This window comes from Procambarus clarkii, chromosome 30 (genome assembly GCF_040958095.1).
Source record: "Procambarus clarkii isolate CNS0578487 chromosome 30, FALCON_Pclarkii_2.0, whole genome shotgun sequence".
NCBI classification, from domain to species: domain Eukaryota; kingdom Metazoa; phylum Arthropoda; class Malacostraca; order Decapoda; family Cambaridae; genus Procambarus; species Procambarus clarkii.
The window spans coordinates 18,839,320-18,862,313 of NC_091179.1; the positions used below are offsets into that span (position 1 = coordinate 18,839,320).

The window sequence follows — 22,994 nt, forward strand, 5'->3', positions numbered from 1 at the left end:
TCTTTGCTTTTTTTTGTTTTCCTTATCCCGATAACAAAGTCTAATTGGGCTATATATTATAAGTAAACCCCCTGTAGTATTTTCTATATATGTAACATGAAAGAATAATGCAAAGTTTATTTGAAGGTGTCCATAAATACTTGTAGCCTATTGTATGCATAAACCCAGAATACCGAGACGGCCTAAAGAATCTTATAAGCCTTAAATATATATATATATATATATATATATATATATATATATATATATATATATAAATATATATATATATATATATATATATATATATATATATATATATATATATATATATATATATATATAATACAGTATAATATACCCTGTGTGAGTTATCTCATGGCTGGACTGTTAAAGAGTCCTCAGGAGATCGCTTAGACCTGATCAGTCACCACTAAGTAGGGATGCAGGTGTGGTTGATGGACAGGCGACTGATAAACTTTCTTCATCAGTGGATTTTTTTAATGATAACGTTCCACTGTTTATTGATTTATTTTTTTCGAAAGGTAGGGGTGGGGGATATTGGCTCTTTATATTGCTATTGCTATTATAATTGTTAAAGTGTTATTACTTAAGCACAATTACTACTGCTGCTGCTGCTCCTCCTGCTGGATGTTGGCTGTTGTTAACTGCTGTTGGTTTTGTCTTATGCTGGCTGAGCTATGTTGTTTCTACTACCTTTACTTTTACTTTGACGAATATTATTATTTTTTATTATTATTGGATTTAATTATTATTTTGAATTACTTTATTGCATTATTTTTATTGTTTTATTATCATTATTATTTTTATTATTTTATTATGTACTATATTATTTTTATGTTAAATATTTTTTATCATCACCACGAGTAGTGGTAGCAAAAGACGTAAAGGCACTACAGTAGCAGTATTTATAGCAACAGTTGTATTAATACATGGCTGTAGCTAGTAATAATACAGGGGTGTAGTCGGGCTCCGATAGTTCTAGATAGGGGGATATAGTGCTATTCTCGAATGATTCATTTCTACCAATATTCGCCCCGTTGGGGGGAGGTCCTCCAGTTTAGGTTACACTCATGGAAACACTATTGAGGTAGTACCTACGGGCTCACCATAGCCCGTGCTACTTGGAACTGTTTGTTACAAGTAGCGAATCTTGAACAACAAACTATTGAGGTTATATCTGTTCCTACTGGATCCTTGTCGACATCATCACTTGTTTTTTTAACTATTTCCATAAATACCGTTAAAAAATGATGTTTACTGCAGTAGAGCACAGCTTGGTATCTGTGTGTGGAATAAGAGCCCGACTCTCGTAGAAAACATCAGCAACAAGGGTGAGAGCTGAAGCAGATGCCATTTTTGGTGGTGGTAATAGTAGTAGTAGTAGTTGCAGCATTTGCAGAATTAATAATTACAGGCCTTTTTGTGGTTATACAAAAGAACTACGAAAGCTGCATAAGGCCTCTTGGCCCATACGAGGCTGCTCTTACCCAGTGGGCACATGTTGGGCACACGACGTTGATTCAACGTTCAGTCAATAACGTTGAATCAACGTTACTCGTGCACGTTTTGCCCGCTGGGTGTTTACATCCACCCAAACCCATTCATATATATGTTTATTATGTTACCCGGTGATCTGTTCCATTAAGCGACAACCCTTTTTAAAACCAGTATTGACGCAGATCTTTTCTGAAGAGTAACTTTAGATGAATTATCGCTAACTCTTCCTGATATGAATCATATCATTCTATTCGCCATATCTTGAACATTTATACATTAATTTTTAACTTACGATCCTACCATAATAATTTGTAGCTTTCAGATTTGGCAATTTCAGCATTATCCAGCTGGTAACTTATCATTACCTAGGCTCAGAACCCTTCGTTTGTCAATATTAAATTGCATTGATCAGGCTTTTGTCCATTTTATAAGTACAGTATCTAAATCGCCTTATATCGATTTTGAGTCTTCTGAATTTATCGCATTATTTTTTTAATAATGTATTTGCAAATTTCAAAATATTGATGTTCGATCATGTCTTAATCGTTCACACACACACACACACACACACACACATATATATATATATATATATATATATATATATATATATATATATATATATATATATATATATATATAAAACAACAGAGTCCTGGAGTATTTCACATGCAATGGTTTGCACTCGGGCTTAAACTGAATGTATTCTAACATAATCCTTTCCATTATCAACTGTTTGAAAAATGCATGAACAGAGCGAGAGTAATTAAAAAACAAACGCGTGACCTGTAGTAAAACCATGTTGTGGACCACTTATTAATCTGTTTTCAATATGTAAGCTAATGGCATTTGCTTCATCGATTCGAGCAATTGGCCAATGGTTCGATGAGTGATTTATTCCACTTAAAATCTGCTCCACATAAGCAACTCTCCACGACTCCGGTACTCTGCTCAACTCAAATGATTTATTAAAAATGCAAGACAAGGTCTCTCACTAAGTTCATCTTAACATTTGTTAAGAACACTTGGAAATGCTTTCTCTCGTCCTGGGAACTTCTTAGGCTTTAGTTTTTCTGTTCGTTTAATAACTTCCTCCTTGGTATAATGTAAACTAGTCACCGTTTTCTTTTCACCACCTTCATAGATTGCAGGTAAAATATATATAAAGTTCTTCTCTAGTATATATAGACAAGAGTACTGATTTACAATATCAATTAGTTCTTTTTTCAGTTACCTGAACTGTCTCATTCTTCAACTCGGTCTTCTCCCTAATCTTTGAGATTATATATATATATATATATATATATATATATATATATATATATATATATATATATATATATATTATCCTGGCAGCAGGTTTTCATTTATACATGTTTCATTGAATATGATTGCATATTCTGTATTGATTATTTTCTTGTTTAGGGCTTCTATCCCTCTGATTAGTGTTCTAGCATCTTGGTTTAATTGAATTAGCATGACCTACATCTTCATTAGGATGAAGATGCCAACATAAAAGACACTGCTCAACATACTAGGTCTACTACACCTCATTAATCTTTGTATGTGCTTCGTCCCCTATTTTCTTTTATGCCTTACCTTTTCCTTTATTCTTGTCCCATTTGTATAGATGTACTTGTCTTCACCTGACCCCTTACTAGTATAAATCTAATACACCTTGTATTTTCTTATCACTTAAGAATGAACCATGTAGGTTCGAAACGTTGTGTAAATTTTATAATAAGTGTAATACAATCTACAGTTATTTATTTTTCTTCACCTGAAACGAAGATGACCTTTGGAGAACTCTTCAAATTATACCAAGATGCTAGAACACTAGTCAGAGGGATAGAAGCCCTAAACAAGAAAATAAATCAATACAGACTATGCAGTCATATATAAGAGAGAGAGAATGGTCCTTCTTTTGCATTAGCTAAGGCTAAGTAGAGGAGCCATTAGATAAACGCACCCCATTCTGTGCATGTCATATCTGCTGTAGAATTTATCCTATCAATAGCAGCGACAGTAATAATAATTGTAATAGCATTTTTTTTAATAATATCAGTAGTAGTATTAGACATGTAAGTCGAATAATTATTCAAATACGCTAATATGGTAGTAGTAGTAGTAATAATAATAATAATTAAGAAGCCTAACTTATGGAAAATCAAAAATAGAATTTCAGTTGGAAATATAAATACTGTACTGTTTGCGTTCCTTTCTTTAATTTTCTGCGAATGTTTTCCTGGTTGATTTGTTGCACGAAATAGCCATGAATCTTGTTTTCATTACAGACAAAATTTATTATTGCACAAACTACCATGGTCTTCCGAATTTGGCAAAACTTTTTAGGCCACTGAAAACTATTGGATGCTTTGAAGGTTTAAAAATTTGCATCTGTGTGGGAATAATTTGCAAATTTAGCATGGGTGTGTGGTAGTCTTTTTCTTGTTCTCATTGTATATTATTTGTATTGTATTTTATTTACGATGTTATATATCGGTGATGCGTGATGTGTGATGGTGTATGTGGTGGTAGGCTGATGTGGTGATATAATGTGTGGCAATGAACAAGTATAGTGAGGTGCTGGTGAAGTAATGGGAAGGTGTAGTATGTGTTAGTGTGGTAGTGAGCAAATATGGTGTTTTGGTAGTAGGCCGGTGAAGTGTTTAGAAGTGGACAAGTATGGTGGCGTTTCACTGCAGATGGTGTTTATTACCCCATCCGTTTGGTCACCCTCCAAGTGCTATGCCAGTGATGGTGAACAATAAAAATTAAAGTTGTTTGTTGACCTTTTGCTGTTTGACTTAGCCGACGAAAGAATACATGGGGACAGCATCTGTATGATAATTCCAAGCTTACGCATTCAGTTGACTCGTTTCTGCGTTGTAGAAAAAATCCGTAAATGGCTAGAGTAAGAGACCAAGAAGAAGAGTTCTAAAAGAGAAAGTGCTGACTAGAGGGCTCTGTGACCTGCCGACGACCTTACCTTAATCCATGACCCGCAAGGTGACTCCAGGGCGTGACCCCCTCTCTTCTCCTTCACTTGGGAGAAATTTTACTACATTAATCTTCATCGCACAGTACAAAACAGCGTACATCCTTGCTTCAAATTCTCTCTCTCTCTCTTGCTTCACGACCCTTGGTCATGTCTCACGAAAGAGGAACTCAGATTGGTGAATGCCCACTTCAAATGATACCGATAAAACCCTCAATGGTTAGTATGGCTCGATAGAGGCCCTATATGAAGACTCGCGTTTATTTGTAACGGTCAAAGTCATCCTGGTTCATACGTGACCCGCTTCGTTTGCCTTACTAGGGAGAAAGGCACCGGTCATCCGTGCCACCATCTTCCTTTGTGGTGTTCCCGTTACTACACACACACATACACTGCATCAGAAAACCTACAACTCCAAAAATGAGGTCAGAAGCGTCAGAAGCAGCCGCTCAACCCTGATAAATGAGTCCACACTGGTTATCCTGATGCAGCTACATTCATATCCCAAAACCGTCGCTCTTAATTGCTAAACAATGCACCCAGATATATCAAACCAATGATTGAGAATGGGCGTAGGTGTAATGAAAACAAAGATATCATTTTGAATTATATAATTTATCCTTAAAAAGACAAGGATATAATTTTGAATTATATCCTTGTCTGTTTGCATTACACCTACGCTTATTCTCAATCTTTGATATTGGGCTTAATGCTCTTATCAACCTCTTGAAGATTGAGACAACCACAAGTGCTTACTGACTAGCCAGCAAGAATACATTAAAGTGTCATATTATAAGATGTATTATTTGTCTGTTCAGCGTGTAGAGTAGAACACTTCAGACCTGAAGATCAGTGACCGGTCCTGAAGACAAGGAGCAAGATTCACGAAGCAGATGTGCAAGTACTTACGAACCTGTACATCTTTTCTCAGTCTTTGGCGGCTCAATCACATAAGCGGTCAATTGATTGTTTACATTGAAGAAATAGCCAACATTGGTGGCAGCAACAAAATTGTAGAAATAGCGAAAGGCAGTCTACCACAGAGTTGATTTTTCACCATTTTAGAGCTAATGCTCTAAAATGTGGACTGAAGTCTCTTCAGTCCACTCGATAGACAGGCAGAACTGTCACCTAGACAAAGGGGTAAGAATTTTGCTACTTGCGTTTTGCAACGACCCGAATGCGTTTTTTCTCTGCATTCCGACTACCATAAATAAGGCGAGTAACCTGGAGCGGGATGTGATTGTGGACGGTGTAGCCTAGCGTGTTGCTGGCACCTTTCCCCGCCCACACCCCGGCCCCAGCCCATGTGGTGGGTGGTGATGGTGGTGAATGGTGCAGTTTTTGGTGGTGATGGCTCGTGTGATGATGACGGTGCTTTGTGTAGTAGTAGTAGTGGGGTTTTTGTAGTAGCGACTGCTAGTGCAGGTAATGGTGTTTCGTGGTTGATGACAGTGGTTCGAATGTTAGTGGCTTGTGTGGTAATTCATGTAATAATAATAGTGGTGGTAGGAAGTAAGGAAACTACTAAATTTTGATTGCAGATGTTTAAACTTTCTCGTAGTACTGGTTTAACCTCGATATTTCACACCTGGCCACTTTAAATCACTCTGGACCATCATTAACGTTAACAAGATGAGTAAGTGATGTGCAGAGACCTTGCTCGAGCCTGAGACGTAAGCAGAGACCCAAACACCGTTTACACCACTCTCGAATCATTATCTTCCCTCGGTAATCGTCCATAATTATCTGGTCCGTCTAAACGCTCACTTTTATTGCACTGTTATTACATGCATTCTTGTGCTATTATGATTTAGATTTATTATTGCCCAAGTTTAACTAATATGACCTGATCTTGTGACCTCTGTAATCCCGTCCATGACCTTTCAGAAAAATTAAATTTTTACCACTCTAGTCATTCATCCGTGGCATATATTGAGAAATAACTGCCGGGCTTTGTTAAGTTAATTTTTGTGTAAGCTCTTTCTTCAGTGGTCTGTTGTTGTTTTAGATTCAGCTACTCTGAACAAAAAGTTCCAAGTAGCACTATGGTGAACCCGTACAGCGCTCTGTTATTATCTAAACGAGTATTTAATAATCATCCAGACACAATTATTAATTACCACTGAGAATATTTCTATTAGAGTTGGAAAATAATTTATCGATACCCTGTTTGGTGTAGGACTATTCACTAGTCCTCTATTGTTCATTTATCATTAAGCTTTGCGGCGTCATGGTAAGGTCGCTGCAGGGTCAGCCACGGGGCTTTGTTATGCAAATACCAAGCCTTAAGGAGAAGCTTGGGGTTAAGTATCAGACACTGCTGTCTCCACCGGGGTCAGCCCAGGTTAGGGTCATTACCGGAGATGGACGAGTTGTGTCCATAAGCTTCCGTTTATACACTGTAGCTTAGCAAGCCTCATTTTCTATACAAAATTGAAATTTAATTTGACAAATCATACATAGAGTAAGGTAGCACTAAGCCCTGAGAGCATAACTAGGATAAAACATGTGGGTTGAGGGTCGCGTGGCCAGCAAAACAATAAACAAAGCCTTAGCCGGGAAAGGCGCCAACAGGCTTCCTAAAGTGTAAAACAAACATTACTCCGCTGGTGAAACGCAATCACTAACTGCATTCATTATTTCCTTTGATTTTCTTCTACAAGTTTATATGTGCATATCATTGTGGCTGCTGAACAAAACTTATTATGATGAAAAATAATAATTATGAAATTATGGTATTTTTATATCTCCCAATTACACAAGCACGCGATAGGAAGGACAGTACAAGAGGCATTGGCAGCCTTAAATCCATCCACTAACACTTATGTGAAATTGGTGTTAAAGTTTGTCTTGACATGTCTTTGGGTAATTTCTTCAACATAACTCTATGTTGAGTGTATGGGTTTTAGTTATCTTACGGCTTCCTATAATTAATATCTTTTATGTCCCTTTTTAATGCACTCATTTACTTTTCCTTAAGTTTATCCGCCTATGAAAAGTTTCTGATATCTATCATTAATTTGGTAATTCTGTTCTAGTGTCTTCCAGTTGATTGATAACGGTTTTAAAATACGGATACCAGAATTGCAGCGCATAATCTAAACATTACATCATTACTGATGGGCAGATCTAAACAACAACTTTGGGATTCTGTTCTTGTAGGCCTACTTGCTTTGAAGGGTACTGTGATCTAGCTATGTGTGTTCGTATACATATACTCACACAACTGTTGTGGAATTCAGCTCCAACTATTGGGCCCCAGAATATTAGCTATGGATCGTCCGTGTTGATGCCTCTCAGACCTCATTGGACCTTAACATATTTGCCATTAATCTTGTTTAAGGAATTTAACTTCACCTCTTCCCCAAATGCGTGACGGTCACCCACTAACCTCACAATTAATACAATTACTTTGTGCATGAATGTGTCACTCTTCCTTCACCAGTGGTATTAGGCAATAAGAGAAGAAATACAAGAAAAATCAATAAAACGGGTCACTATTAAATTAAACATAGTATCACCTAATAATAATAGGAAATAACTATGAAGGATATAATAGTTTAAACATTAACTGTATTATTAGATAAAAACTTACACTTCCGCAAGTATTGCTAGCTATGCTAGAACTGTACACTTGCAGCATTGCATTAACCCACGTCCCCTCTGCCTCACCCACTCCGTACTTGCTGCTTCAGGTGTGAGGTATAGCCCAGATTATTTAAAACGTTATTAAAACAAATGTCTATATTTACTATTTATCCTAACTGTAATTGTGCGAAATAAGTCTTATCCATGTGAGGATTTGTTGATCGGAATGACTTGTTTCTGCTACCTGGTAAGGCTATGTCCAATCAATGTTAAATTTCATTTAATTTGGGTGCGCAAAGAAAATTGTCTCTTGAATGAGTACGTTTTAACATTTACACTGTGGTTGCGGCTAATGCAGAGGGTGGGCGCTCAGACCAGACCAGCCGGGGGTACCGCTGGCGGCTCCACCTCGCTTGTGTAACCAGACCACTAACTTCCCTGTCTTTAACAATTTCTCACTATTAAAGAGCATAACTGCAAAAAAAACTCATTGTTGAGTATAATGGAAGAAATTCTTTTTATGTCGTTATTATATTACGAGAGATGTGAAGGCTTAAGGTGTGTGTGTGTGGCAGGTTTGTGAATACTGGTGGTCTGCAGTTTCTAGTAATTCCTATTTAATCCTGTTTGAAGGTGAGCTCCGTTATGGAATAAAGAGCAGCTGTCTCTCGACTCATATGAGTTATACCTAGTTTACCTATGGATGTATTTAAGTGGACCAAGGTGAAACAAGTGAAGATGTTAGTACCTGCTTCAAGCGACCTGTTTACCACATATGCAACTGTAGTCTTACATGGTCAAAGAGATGCACACTGAATAATAGACGCCGACGACGACGTTGTGATCTGCTGTTTTCTCTCTCTCAGTTGCAGGAAGAAAACTGGTTTAGTGTTGGACTTAAGACCTATCAGTGATGGGAAGGTTATTAAACCACCCAATAGCTTATTCACCAACCAGAAAGTATATTTAGTCCTAGACTAGCCCTAGGGTATAAGCATCGATAAGTTAAATAAACCTCTCAGTGTATATAGTCCTGGTGAACGAAGATATTGTCACTGTGAAGCTGTACGATATGGTGCCGTGCTCCTGGTTTACCCTTGACGAGCGGACGCCTGGACACCTGCTCCGCCTGAGGTCTACCGGAACACATGGCCAGATTTTACTCGCTGGCACTCGATACTGCCTTCAGGCGTTCTTAAGACTGATATAACTCGTTGTATACTTAATGCCTGGTGTTATAGGGAAGTTGCTAGATTTTTCTGTTTACTGGTTTGATCTCGTTAAGAGACAGTGCCCGGAGCCGGCTTGGCCAAGAAGTGCCGGGAGATGGCGAGCCTTGGTTGAATCCTGGTGTGACTTCACAACGTTGGTGGGCATCTAGTAGGAGGTCACTGAAGACTTTTTTTTTTTTTTGCCATCGCGATTTTGCCTTTTAAGCGCAGCATTATTAGACTACCTAAAGTTCACAGAACGCCTGACCCCTTATCATCTGGGGTCACACCTTCCCGCTGGTTTTCTGTTTGAGGTCCGGTCCGGCGCTCGCCTCCCCAGGCACTTTAGGGGCTCGCCAAACATCAGATGAACATTTTGTTTATCTCTCCAAGGCACAGCAGTTTTGCGACTCAAAAACTAGCCCCTAAAGTTAATTTTGGGCTATGTATACTAGTGTATATATATATAGCTTTGTGTTTTACCGTACACGGACACGCCTGGGGTACGTCCGCACTTGCTCCGTCGTGGCCCCTCAACAACGACAACAACAATCTGGTATAGTATATTGTTGCATCACGTTAGTGTGATCTCTGTGTGTAATGATGTAAGGGCGAAGAGGGAGAACGGCCTATTGATATAGCTCGGGTGCAGGGGGGATTTTTTATTTGATTGTTGCCGCCAAAGGCGGCTAGTTTATTGTGCACCCTATACTCATCCTGTGAGCGGTAGCGCAAAAGCATTACAGAGGGCACAAAAGGTCTTTATCAGACCTCATCTTAGATTATTACATAAACAATTTCATCTATCCTTCACACCTTATAGTTTTAATGTCAGCTGGGGGAGTTGTGTAAAATCCTGGTTTGTGCCTCGGAGAGGCTACGGGATCCAGTAAGTTCAGTAGAACTTCGGTTTCAACTCTTTTTACCCTGTCGTAGCTCAGTCGATTAAGGCAGTGTGTGGGATGCTCCCGGACGCAGGTTCGAATTCTCGTCACGGCCCTTGTGGATTTGTTCATTTAACAATCTGGTGCTTAAATCCTGCAAGGTTAAAATTTTAGTTTGGTGTCGTAGCGGTTTTCTTCGTGCTTTTGCATCACCTGGAGATTCCAATCGGAATAAAAAATTAAACCTACTATTATTAGCTTAACATATTACCCAAGTCCTCCCTGAAGCTATACCAATTTACATTCATTGTTTCGTGTTGTGTTAACATACTTAAAACCTTATTTATATCACCGCTGTTATACCCGGTCATTCATGTGTATATACTTCAGCCACATCACCCCTTTTTCTACTATACAGTTATCATTAGAAATATGCTGATTTATTAGTTTGATTTAATTTATTCATTCATTTAAAAAAAAAATTGTTTTTTATGTTAATATTTTATTAATTGCACCGAGAACTTTGTAGGTGGTTATAATGTGTGTCCCCTTACTCCTGTGTGTTGGGGTGCATGTGTGCGACATTAAGCCGGGTACATTAGGTTTGCTGCTCTAGATCGTGCAAGTCCTAACAACTTAAGACTGTAACGACTCAAATTAGTGATGATTTCTCCATTATAGATGATTATATGTGTTATTATTATTGTCAGTAGTAGTAGTAGTAGTAGTAGTAGTAGTAGTATTTGTACTAATAGCAGACTGTTACTAAAATAAGTGCCATAATTTTTGCGTGTTATAGGCGATAAGAGCGTCGGAATAACTGTAAAAATGAACATCTATTTGGTCGTCACATATAGTACCTCTTCTTTTGATAGTTTGTTCTTGAGGGAGGGACTTGTAGAGAAGCTAATGTATGCATTTTTTAGACCTTGCAGAATACACACAAACCAGCTACTACTCTTGTGTACTTGCCTAGTTGTGCTTGCGGAGTTGAGCTTTGACTCTTTGGTCCCACCTCTCAACTGTCAATCAACTAGTGTACAGAATCTTGAGCCTACTGGTATCTATCAAGTCTACATTTGAAACTGTGTATGGAGTCTGCCTCCACCACATCACTGCCTAATGCATTCCATTTGTTAACTACTATGAAACTGAACAAATTATTTCTAATGTCTCTGTGGCTCATTTGGGCACTAAGTTTCCACCTGTGTCCCCTTGTTCGTGTTCTACCCTTGCTAAATAGTTTGTCTTTGTCCACCCCTGTCAATTGCACCGAGAACTTTGTAGGTGGTTATAATGTGTGTCCCCTTACTCCTGTGTGTTGGGGTGCATGTGTGCGACATTAAGCCGGGTACATTAGGTTTGCTGCTCTAGATCGTGCAAGTCCTAACAACTTAAGACTGTAACGACTCAAATTAGTGATGATTTCTCCATTATAGATGATTATATGTGTTATTATTATTGTCAGTAGTAGTAGTAGTAGTAGTAGTAGTATTTGTACTAATAGCAGTACTACTATTATTGTTAGCAGGTAACTATAAAAAAGGCAAGCCGGGAAGACTATACAGCACCATCTGTGTCGCGGTTTATTTAAACTGTATTAACTATCTCTGAGGATGCCAATACGAGAACAAAATAACATAAGGCGAATGATATCAAAGATATCAGCTTCAGCAAGGATTCTATCGAGGAACATTAGGAAAGGAAAACAGAACAATCTTCCTGAAAATCTGGACATTCCACTAGGAGGTGCACAACTAAACAGGACAGTGCATATTGCCCGAAACGCTATGCGTACTAGTGGCTTTAGGTATTGTATGTACTACCTCTATCTTTAAATCTAACAAAATGTTTGTACTGTAACGCTACAGCTATGTATGTACTCTTCCTAAATAAATTATTATTATTATATTGTTATCATCAGTAGTAGTAGAAGCGGTAGCTATATTATTAGTATTATATTTTTAAACATTTTTACATATAATTTATATAACAAGTGTATTTTTGCAGGCAAGAACTACACTTGCTCAATATAATTTTTTGGAGCAATGCAAAAGTAATTTCAATGCGGATCTTGCCTATGTGTGTGTTACATATTACTGAATGTTAAGGTTAAAGGTCCTTATGTTTATTAAGTACCATTTTGCGTCATTACCCATTCTTTAACAAAACGACTTACATAGCCTTCCCGCTTTGGTTCTTTCTATTGATAATTACTTACTTACAAAACGACTATATCGATTAAATAACTGTTTTAGTAACAACCATGGAATAAAATATTTCTCCTCAATATTGCGAATAATCGATGATGAAAGTGTTGAAATTACTCCGCTTGTGCAAAGAAGATGATACTGCAGACAGTCACTTGTAACACTCCACGTTTGGTCAATAATTCCTGAGCGGGAGCTGTAGCGAAGCTCAGTGGGCCGTACCCATTTTGTGAACTTTATATAATACACACATCCCATAAATATCTTAATAATAATAATAATATGCCTTGGAAGATTGGTTTCCAGCTTGCAGTAGACTCCTCTGATAGCTTTCGTTCTGCCATGTATCAACTTTTTCTGAAATTTTGGTGAACGTTTTGTCTATTGTATCTTGTAGCGTGTTTAATATAAATGTTCCTTTAGTGGTGTTTCTCTGATAACATCACCATTTCTCTGTTTAATTTACGTCAGCTGAAAGAGTGCTGTTAAGTTATTTACTTGTATTGCTATTTTTCATGTCATTTAGCCAGAAAAGTTATCAGAGCCTAAAGCAGTGGACTGGTGCATGCATTATGAACTAAGTCCATAACGCTGTGCCTCCTTGCCAAATCAGATAAACTTTCTACATTATGAAAGATAATTGACAAACCCTTAAACTATATAATCATGCCTCGGCACCCTTTATATCATACTTATAAGTGAAGTAATCGGCTGAGATAATGAGCAGTGTGGAGTTGTGTGTAAGATAGAGAGCGGGCGACGGAGGGGACGGCGGCCGGGCCAGCGCTAATGTGAGAGAGGGTCGCCACACCTGATAGTTTGGGCCGAGGCAACAGCACGAGCTCTCGCTTATCTCACACCCATCCAGATTACTACAGCCGATTCGATTCGATAATTATAGGAGGATGAGCAGCACTTGTTTGAACTGGCAAGTTGAGCTGTGCCTCTGCATATGACACTTGGAGCACATTGCATGATGATGGAGAAATGGTGTTATCATCCACCAAATATCTTAAGTTACTTGGGAAGTGGGAGTGGCCTTTGTTGAGCCCACACCAACACTTCTTACGGGGCGTTATTACTTCCTGCCTTGCAGATGACGAGTCACAATAACGTGGCTGAAATATGTTGACCAAACCACACATTAGAAATTGAAGAGACGGCGACGTTTCGGTCCGTCCTGGACCATTACCAAGTCAATTGTGAAGAGCCGAGAAAGGCACAGACATAAGTAAGGCAAGAAAGAGGTGAGGAGGAGGAAATCTTGGAGGAAGGTAAAAGAAAGGGTTCGAAGGGGGTAATAAAGGCCTCATGAGGCCATAAAGCAAAAATGTCATCAACATAGCGAAGCCAGAGAGAGAGAGGGACGAGTATCAATAGAAGAGGGAAGCAGATTTTCATCTATTTTGGCCTTATTTCGTTATAAAAATAATGTTATTTCCTAGTAAAATTATGATTATTAAAGTTCTACATTTACTGTCAAAATGTTTAATGCCTTCTTTATTTGCATAATTCTACGAAGTTTTGGATAATTTTGTTAAATTTTGGGTAATTATGTTCCTGACAATAGGAATGTATATATTGTCAGCAAACCCAAGGCTTACACTATTGTTAGAGAGAAATATTGAGAATAATTTTTTTACCCTTTTATTAACTAAATTACATAGATAATATCCGTATTCTTTAAACTTTATAATTATTCATCACAAAAATAGTTAAAAAACAAAATTTACAATAATGATTTCCTTTAGCATTATGTAGTCTTATGGCCATGATTTCACTGAAACACATTCAACACAGACTTTTGCAAATTGTCGTGAATATGAAGAAAGCAGGTTATATTGAAGATGTAATCATTAGGAACTGATGATGGGTCCAATGTGATGAAAGCAAACCGTTCAGCTTGATACGTTTGCCCATATGTAAAGTTTGAGCCTATATTCACCTCAGAGACTAGACTAGGCTCTGCTAGTGCTGTAGCTGACTTTATGGGAACCGGCTCATTTTTAGGCTCTAGAAATTTATATTCAATTAGGTTTACCTTAATTTGAACAGGATTACATACCCATGTTAACACTTTCATTTGACGGTTCTTGACCAAAACTTTGTCGAGGACAACATCAAGTTCAATGACTTTATCATGTGAATAGTTGAGGCGCATGACTCGCATGACATAGTCTGTACTGTAGAGATGCACACTTGAAGATGGCGTCAAGCAGTACCTGCTAGCTTCGTCGTCTTCGTTAAAGTCGAACGTGTTTATATAGATTTGACGTGTTATATAAACATCTCTGCTTGTTTTGTGAAGGTCATAGCCAAACTCTCGAACTCTGGCAACGAGTGGATTTTCATTTGCTGCTGCTGTCAGTTCATCATAATTAACAACGTTGCAGAGAAGGGGTTGAAGCACCACCTGCCGGTGAGGACACACGGGCAGCAGAACTTTTCGTGTAATGTCCAGCAGCTGGTTGTACTCGTGTTTACCTGCAGACACAAACTTACGAATTGCCGAAGGTGGAATTCCACGCCGGCGTAAACCAGCCAGAGTAACCAAACGAGGGTCATCAAAATCATCAAAGAACTTTCCTACAAGATTATTTAGTTGCCTCTTAGACGTAACGGTAAATGGTATTTCTAGTCTTCGTTGTTCCCTTTGACAAACTCTCGGCAGGTTAAGAATATTTTGCACCCAATCATATAAGGGACGGCGACCTACAAACTCAAATGTGCACAGTGACACAGCGATAGCTTCCAGGGAGTCTACGATAGGATGCGAAAAGTCGTAAGTTGGGTACACGGACCATCGTGTTCCTGTCTTGTAGTGTTCCCGAGAGACGATTCTGTAAGCTACAGGATCTATAATTCCTGAACGTGTGCTCACCTTCATCTTCAGCACTGCCTGCCCATCCGCGTAGCCTCCTTCACGCATTTTATAAAATTCTCTTAGATTATCTTTTATAGAACGGTTTCGCCAGGGTGATACCATAAAACTTTTAGTTTTGATAGGCGAGGTAACTGATTCAAGATGGCAGACATAACCTTTACCCTTGGTAATCATTACTATGGCATACTGAAATAAGACGTCAAAATAATCAGATGTAAATGAAATTTTGGTCGGTTTATATCCCAACCATTCAATCATTTCCATACAATTATTACAATGATCTCTACGAGCCGTGGTTGGATTAGTGTCATCAAATCTCAGTATACACTCGCCATTGTAGTTTTCAGCAACACTAAAGTTGACATGGAGAGCCTTGGCATGGCCGATATGCAAAGGGCCACTTGGTTCTGGAGGAAACCGAGTCCGCACCACTCCTCTACCCCTCTTCAGAGCGTCTTCCAGTTGCTTCCTACTCATTATAAACACTCCGTGGCGGAAAAATCCTTCACTGTCGGTGGCTGGTGAATCTTCGATGTTCAAGTCTAGATTTTGATCTTTATCGTCGCTTGTCTCAGATTCACTTTCTGTGAAGATAATGAAATATTTAAAAATTAACACATTTTAGCTGACTGTATTCATGTTTTGTTAATACAGTATAGCGATTTTTAGCTAATTTCTTTGCCGCATGCACTTAAACTCGTTTATTACCTTACTTAAATACTTTCTCTTTCCATTGTAGTGTTTATACACATATATAATAATAAACTGTCCTAACTTATAAGAGCAGTCAGTAATTCTACATAACCAAATAATTATTTTTTTATGCGGTACGTATGGACTCCCATTGCTAAAATGCATTCCGTAAGATATTAACCAAAAATAATTTGAACTACCCTCTTCAAGATAGTGGGTTTCTAGTCACTGTTAATAACTTGTCACGAGAATTGTATTTACTTAATCTTTAATGTTTTCAGAAGGTAATGGTTCTCTTGTCATTAACTACAAGATTATAACTTGTAATATTTAATTAACCTGTCCATGAAAGAGCAATGAGCTCCCAGACATCTTTTAATAAGTTGAACTCTTTATGAGCAGAATATTATCTGTTCACCATTAATTAGCTTGCTTTGAAAATACAATTAAATCCCTGTCACTTTCAGTTAACCTATACTCGAAAAAGATCTTAATTCACATCACTTAAAAATGCTAAATTCTGAGGTAGTAAGCCCACAAACTCCTTGAACTAACCTGCCCACAAGATAATCAGCAAAGTTGTATTCTTCATCTATCCAATAAAAAGTCAGCTGTGACTTACCAATGAAGGATACGTCGCCTTCGCCCACTTTAGAGGTTGCGGTGTTGAAGCCCGTAGCAAGTGATGCTATATTTTGAACAGTTGTCAACATGGTCTGATAGGAAGCAATGTCGCCTTGTGACGGGGTCGCTATTCTCCAGCCGTATGGCACTCCGACGCTGATATTCTCATCACTGCTGGAGACAAACATCACTTGGCAGCCATGTTCGTCACCACCTGTACTTGGATGACTATGATACGTGTCAGTCATATGTTCACCCCGGTCATTACACTGAAGGATGGGGTCTGTTTCTTCATTATTCACACGTTGGTTGTCGTTTGTACACGGAGGGGTGTGGTGAGCATCTTCACCACTCGCATGCTCGCCACTCTCTGCATGTGGAAGGACTTGGCTTGTAGCCTCACCACTCAAGTAATCTTTGCTGTGTGTCTGCGTTGAGATGGAGCCGGCATCTTTATCACCAATAAACTCGTCACCGTCTACACATGGAGGAAAATATTTTCATCAGATAAATAGACCATCTTGTGAATCTATTTCAAGTAGAAACGAACCGAAAGTATTAGCATTTATACCAAAAATATGCCACAACAATGCTAGACTTCATCTGTTATATAAGGCCAGTTAATATCAGCTATTGTACGAAAGATAAGTCTAAACGCTGTTTTAGGGAAAATTAACAAGGGAAATTTAGGAAAAAACAAGGGACCGCAATATATATACCAGAAAATACATTAAGCTTTAAATATGACTCTACTTATATTAATAAGAAAGCTGTTCTTTAAAAGTTGACCTGAAGTCCAAGAAGCGACACATTAAACTTGAAATTTAAATAAGTTTATTGAGAGAGAAATGCACTGAAAGGAAGAGGGAAGCTCAATGTATTCTCAAGATAACTGACATATAATCCACATTCTGGGTGGAAAACATTTACCCCAGGTAATATTATTTAGAACGTAGACACAAATAGTCATATAAATACAAAAAAAAATATTTACAAATAAATACAAATACATATAAACATTTTATTATAATACGGAGGCTATAAATATACATGCAAATAAATTTATAAATGTTAACGTTCCTAACGCAAAATTCTTTTATTTCTCCAGAACATCAGTCCTATCTCACGGACAGTCTGTATCTCAATGTTTCCACATATATCAATCAATGGGTACTCGATGACATATATGGGTGGCGGTGCGAGATCTTAACGTACCACATAATTTACATTTCCTTTAATTTTTATTAACACCCGTTCCCTATTTCTAGTAATATTTGTATCAAAGTCTGAGGGGTATGTGTACAGGGGTCACTCCCAGCATTTTTTGTTTATCTGTTTTACCGTACCTACCTACCTTGAGGTGCTTCCGGGGCTTAGTGTCCCGGTGGCCCGGTCGTCGACCAGGCCTCCTGGTTGCTGGACTGATCAACCAGGCTGTTAGACGCGGCTGCTCGCAGCCTGACGTATGAGTCACAGCCTGGTTGATCAGGTATCCTTTGGAGGTGCTTATCCAGTTCTCTCTTGAACACTGTGAGGGGTTTGCCAGTTATGCCCCTTATGTGTAGTGGAAGCGTGTTGAACAGTCTCGGGCCTCTGATGTTGATAGAGTTCTCTCTCAGAGTACCTGTTGCACCTCTGCTTTTCAACGGGGGTATTCTGCACATCCTGCCATGTCTTCTGGTCTCATGTGGTGTTATTTCTGTGTGCAGGTTTGGGACCAGCCCCTCAATTATTTTCCACGTGTAAATTATTATGTATCTCTCCCGCCTGCGCTCAAGGGAGTACAGATTTAGGCTCTTTAGTCGGTCCCAGTAATTTAGATGTTTTACTGAGTGGATTCTAGCAGTAAAGGATCTCTGCACGCTCTCTAGGTCAGCAATTTCTCCAGCTTTGAAAGGGGCTGTCATTGTGCAGCAGTACTCCACTCTAGAGAGCACAAGCGTTTTGAAAAGTATCAGCATCGGTATAGCATCTCTAGTGTGAAAAGTTCTTGTTATCCAACCTGTCATTATTCTTGCAGTTGTGACGGCTACTTTATTGTGTTCTTTAAAGGTAAGGTCTTCCGACATGAGTACACCCAGGTCCTTTACATTGCCTTTTCGTTCTATGTTAACGAAAAGGCAATGTATGTGAAATGTGAATGTGAAATTGGTGTTTAGCGTCACATACATGGATGGTTTTGCTTTTCACATATGTTCTATCTTTTCTCGTCACTTCCGTTTATATATATATATATATATATATATATATATATATATATATATATATATATATATATATATATATATATATATAATATATATATATATATATATATATATATATATATATAATATATATATATATATATATATATATATATATAATATATATATATAATATATATATATATATATATATATATATATATATATATATATATATATATATATATATATATATATATATATATATATATATATTCAGTATCAACTTCTGCTTTTTTGTAGTACATTTGGCCAGGTCATAATCTATTTTATAATGAAGACTTATTTCAACATGAGATGGAATTCACATGGACTTCTCATTATATCCTTTAAACTTTACCTCATATTGGGTCCTTTAATTTCTACCTCCTATCGTGCATTTTAATCTCTATCTCTCTAGGTCAGCAATTTCTCCAGCTTTGAAAGGGGCTGTCATTGTGCAGCAGTACTCCACTCTAGAGAGCACAAGCGTTTTGAAAAGTATCAGCATCGGTATAGCATCTCTAGTGTGAAAAGTTCTTGTTATCCAACCTGTCATTATTCTTGCAGTTGTGACGGCTACTTTATTGTGTTCTTTAAAGGTAAGGTCTTCCGACATGAGTACACCCAGGTCCTTTACATTGCCTTTTCGTTCTATGTTAACGAAAAGGCAATGTATGTGAAATGTGAATGTGAAATTGGTGTTTAGCGTCACATACATGGATGGTTTTGCTTTTCACATATGTTCTATCTTTTCTCGTCACTTCCGTTTATATATATATATATATATATATATATATATATATATATATATATATATATATATATATATAATATATATATATATATATATATATATATATATATATAATATATATATATATATATATATATATATATATATATAATATATATATATAATATATATATATATATATATATATATATATATATATATATATATATATATATATATATATATATATATATATATTCAGTATCAACTTCTGCTTTTTTGTAGTACATTTGGCCAGGTCATAATCTATTTTATAATGAAGACTTATTTCAACATGAGATGGAATTCACATGGACTTCTCATTATATCCTTTAAACTTTACCTCATATTGGGTCCTTTAATTTCTACCTCCTATCGTGCATTTTAATCTCTATCTCACATCGTATACTTTTATCCTTATCTCACATTGTGTTCTTTAATCCTTATCTCACATTGTGCCCTTTAATCCTTATCTCACATTGTGTTCTTTAATTTGTACCTCACATTGTGACCTTTTATCCTTAGCTCACAATGTGTCCTTTAATCCTTATCTCACATTATGACCTTTAATCCTTATCTCACATTGTGTCCTTTAATCCTTATCTCACATTGTGTCCTTTAATATTTACCTCACATTGTGCCATTTTATTCTATATCTCACATTGTGTCCTTTAATCCTTATCTCACATTGTGTCCTTTAATCCTTATCTCACATTGTGTCCTTTAATCCTTATCTCACATTGTGTCCTTTAATCCTTATCTCACATTGTGTCCTTTAATCCTTATCTCACATTGTGTCCTTTAATCCTTATCTCACATTGTGTCCTTTAATCCTTATCTCACATTGTGTCCTTTAATCCTTATCTCACATTGTGTCCTTTAATATTTACCTCACATTGTGCCATTTTATTCTATATCTATACTTTTTTTGCAATTCTCAACGATAGACGTAAAAATGGATTTAATGAATCCAGCGTTCTCTGGCTATCAGCAAATATGAAAAATATAGCTTTGATCTACTTAATCCAGACCACCCAAAATGCCTTCAATTTAGCTTGTGTAGATGAAATGTAGTTACTAAATCTAAGTTCAGTTTTCTTGTCTATTGACCTCACATCCAGCTGTGCCATCTTCTGCCACCGATTCGTTCCAAAAGGCTTGCAGATTATTGTCTGGATCATGCAGAGGCTTTTCAACTTGAGGGGACATAATATTTAGATCTTACTTTCTGTATCTTCCGGGAAGAAATTCTGCTGCACTCCAGAGAAAGTAATATATATTAGTTGATTTGTTGCTTCAGAGTTTTATACTGTTTTTCAGAAATAATATTACTCTTCCGAATAGATAACTGATGTTGTAACAATAAAATTGTCAAATGTCAATATAAAATATAAAAATTACAAGTTTTTATGGTTATTAAATTTTAATAAAATAAAATTTAAATTTTTATTGTTTTGTGCTCCAAAATTATTTTAATATTACTGCTTTCAAACCTCTATTCGGAATTTGTGCAGGGTTTTTAAATTTCATTTTAAATGAGACGGGGGAAAAAAGCAAACTAATTTAGGAGGCAAGCTTGACTTACCTGTACCACAGGGAAGAGTTGTAATAACGGTGGTGTGCAGGCGAGGGTCAGATGTGGGGGAGCTACGTTGGTCGCTGTGAGCCATCTTCCTTAATAATAATAATAATTTATTTAGGAAAAGTACATACATAGATGCAGCTACAAACATTCTGATGGATTTATAGATAGAGCTAGTACATACAATACCTAAAGCCACTAGTACGCCTAGCGTTTCGGGCAAAAGAAACGCTGAAACTTGAAACCTTGTCACCAACCAAGCCTTAATTGAATTCCTCAGATTAGACAAAATTGTAATTATTTGTTGTTAATAAAGATATTAATAGCATTTCCCTTATATGTCTATCACTTTCTCCTCATAATTACCTTGTAGCAAGGTAACATGACTAGAAAATGCATGTACAAGTAATGATGCCTTTTGTCTTAAACGGTTTGGACCACAGTGTTGCCAGAACGTTGTAGTATTTTTCGTAATTTTTCGTAAATATTCCATTTTTCTTCGGATTTTCGGTTACCATGACACCTTAAAATTAGAGCCAGTTTTTAAAATGAATATTGAGACGTCACTGTACTAGGCTTCATTGCCTACTACAAGTCATCTGTGCTAGGCTCTCAGAGGATAATCATGGAAAGCTTGTATGGGATTAAGAATAAAGATGTTAATCAACCCAGTTACATGTAGATTATGACCGCAATTGTATTTGGAATTGTATTCACCATCTTAGGCTCAGGAGCTAATACTAACAGTATATTTCCAATCTTGACTCCCCATGTCAAATCTTAGCGTCCATATTCAGCATGATCACCTCACCATCTATTACATCACCATCTATCACCTCACCATATATGACCTCACCATCTATCACCTCACCCTCTATCACCTCACCCTCTATCACAACACTACTGTTTAGTCTGCAAGATGGTGAATCATCAAAGTTAAAACACTATCAGGTATGTATAGCCTAATTGGCAATGTTATTCGTAATGTTGATTTCACTATAATTAGATATACCATGACCTGGTAGCTGCAAGATATTGAGAAGATACCTGCTGGTCACTGGACATGAAGATGGCAGGAGACTTACACAATTGTCTTGAGGAACACGTCAACCAGGAGGACGTCTTCTAGACGGCTACGTCATCTGGGTCCAACATTTTGAGAAAATTCAGTGCACACCGGTAATAATCTTATTACTATTTTATTCTCAAATCTTTATTATTTATTTAATAGTAACTATTTTTTTAAGCCCCTTAACTGATTTTGCTATGCAAAAATTTGGATCACTATAAAATAAAATTCAAGTGTCTTATGTGATTTTTTTAATGTTCACATATTTTACTGTGTATATTTCACTGTTTATATTTTTACACGTATTCGTTTGATTATAATTATAATAATAATTTTCAAACAATGTTTTTAATTAGACCACCTCACCTAACGGCATCACTTTTACCCATATTATTAGTTCTCTAAGAACATAACCCACATACATGCCAAACCCAGCAGCCCGTCCTCACAATGGACAGAAAATGTACTAAACTTGTCTGAAACTGAAATCTATTTTTTTATTCCATTAGTCCAGTTTACCAAATTGACGAGGTCATTTCTAATGTGAAACCCCAAAGGAGCTTTATATTTTGAAGCTATTTTAAACGAGATGAGTAAATAATAGATAATTAAAGGGAGAACGGATAATAGATAATTAAAGGGGGATAATTAAAGCTAGTGGCTTTACTTTTTTGTTTTTAATTAAAATTCAGTCACGAGGTAAAGGTGGTGCATGAAACACCTGAAAGGAACAGCTGTTAGCAGCCTC

At 37.0% G+C, this 22,994-nt stretch overlaps 1 protein-coding gene across 4 annotated transcripts; it reads right to left on the minus strand.

Annotated features, from left to right (window-relative positions):
• Positions 1-14,025: 14,025 nt before the first annotated feature.
• LOC123765614 (glutamine--tRNA ligase) lies at positions 14,026-22,365 on the minus strand. 4 transcript variants are annotated; one of them, XM_045754289.2, is made up of 4 exons: positions 22,263-22,365; positions 21,181-21,269; positions 16,594-17,073; positions 14,026-15,862 (listed from the first exon to the last, which is right to left on the minus strand). In XM_045754289.2, exons 2-4 carry the CDS (start codon positions 21,263-21,265, stop codon positions 14,172-14,174), a joined length of 2,256 nt encoding a protein of 751 aa, XP_045610245.2. In that variant the 5' UTR covers positions 21,266-21,269; positions 22,263-22,365; the 3' UTR covers positions 14,026-14,171. The 4 variants fall into 4 exon arrangements, with proteins under 4 accessions (XP_045610245.2, XP_069190095.1, XP_069190096.1 ...); XM_069333994.1 differs by having other exon boundaries at positions 22,225-22,333; XM_069333995.1 differs by having other exon boundaries at positions 21,181-21,265; positions 22,263-22,330.
• Between the last annotated feature and the right edge of the window lie 629 nt (positions 22,366-22,994).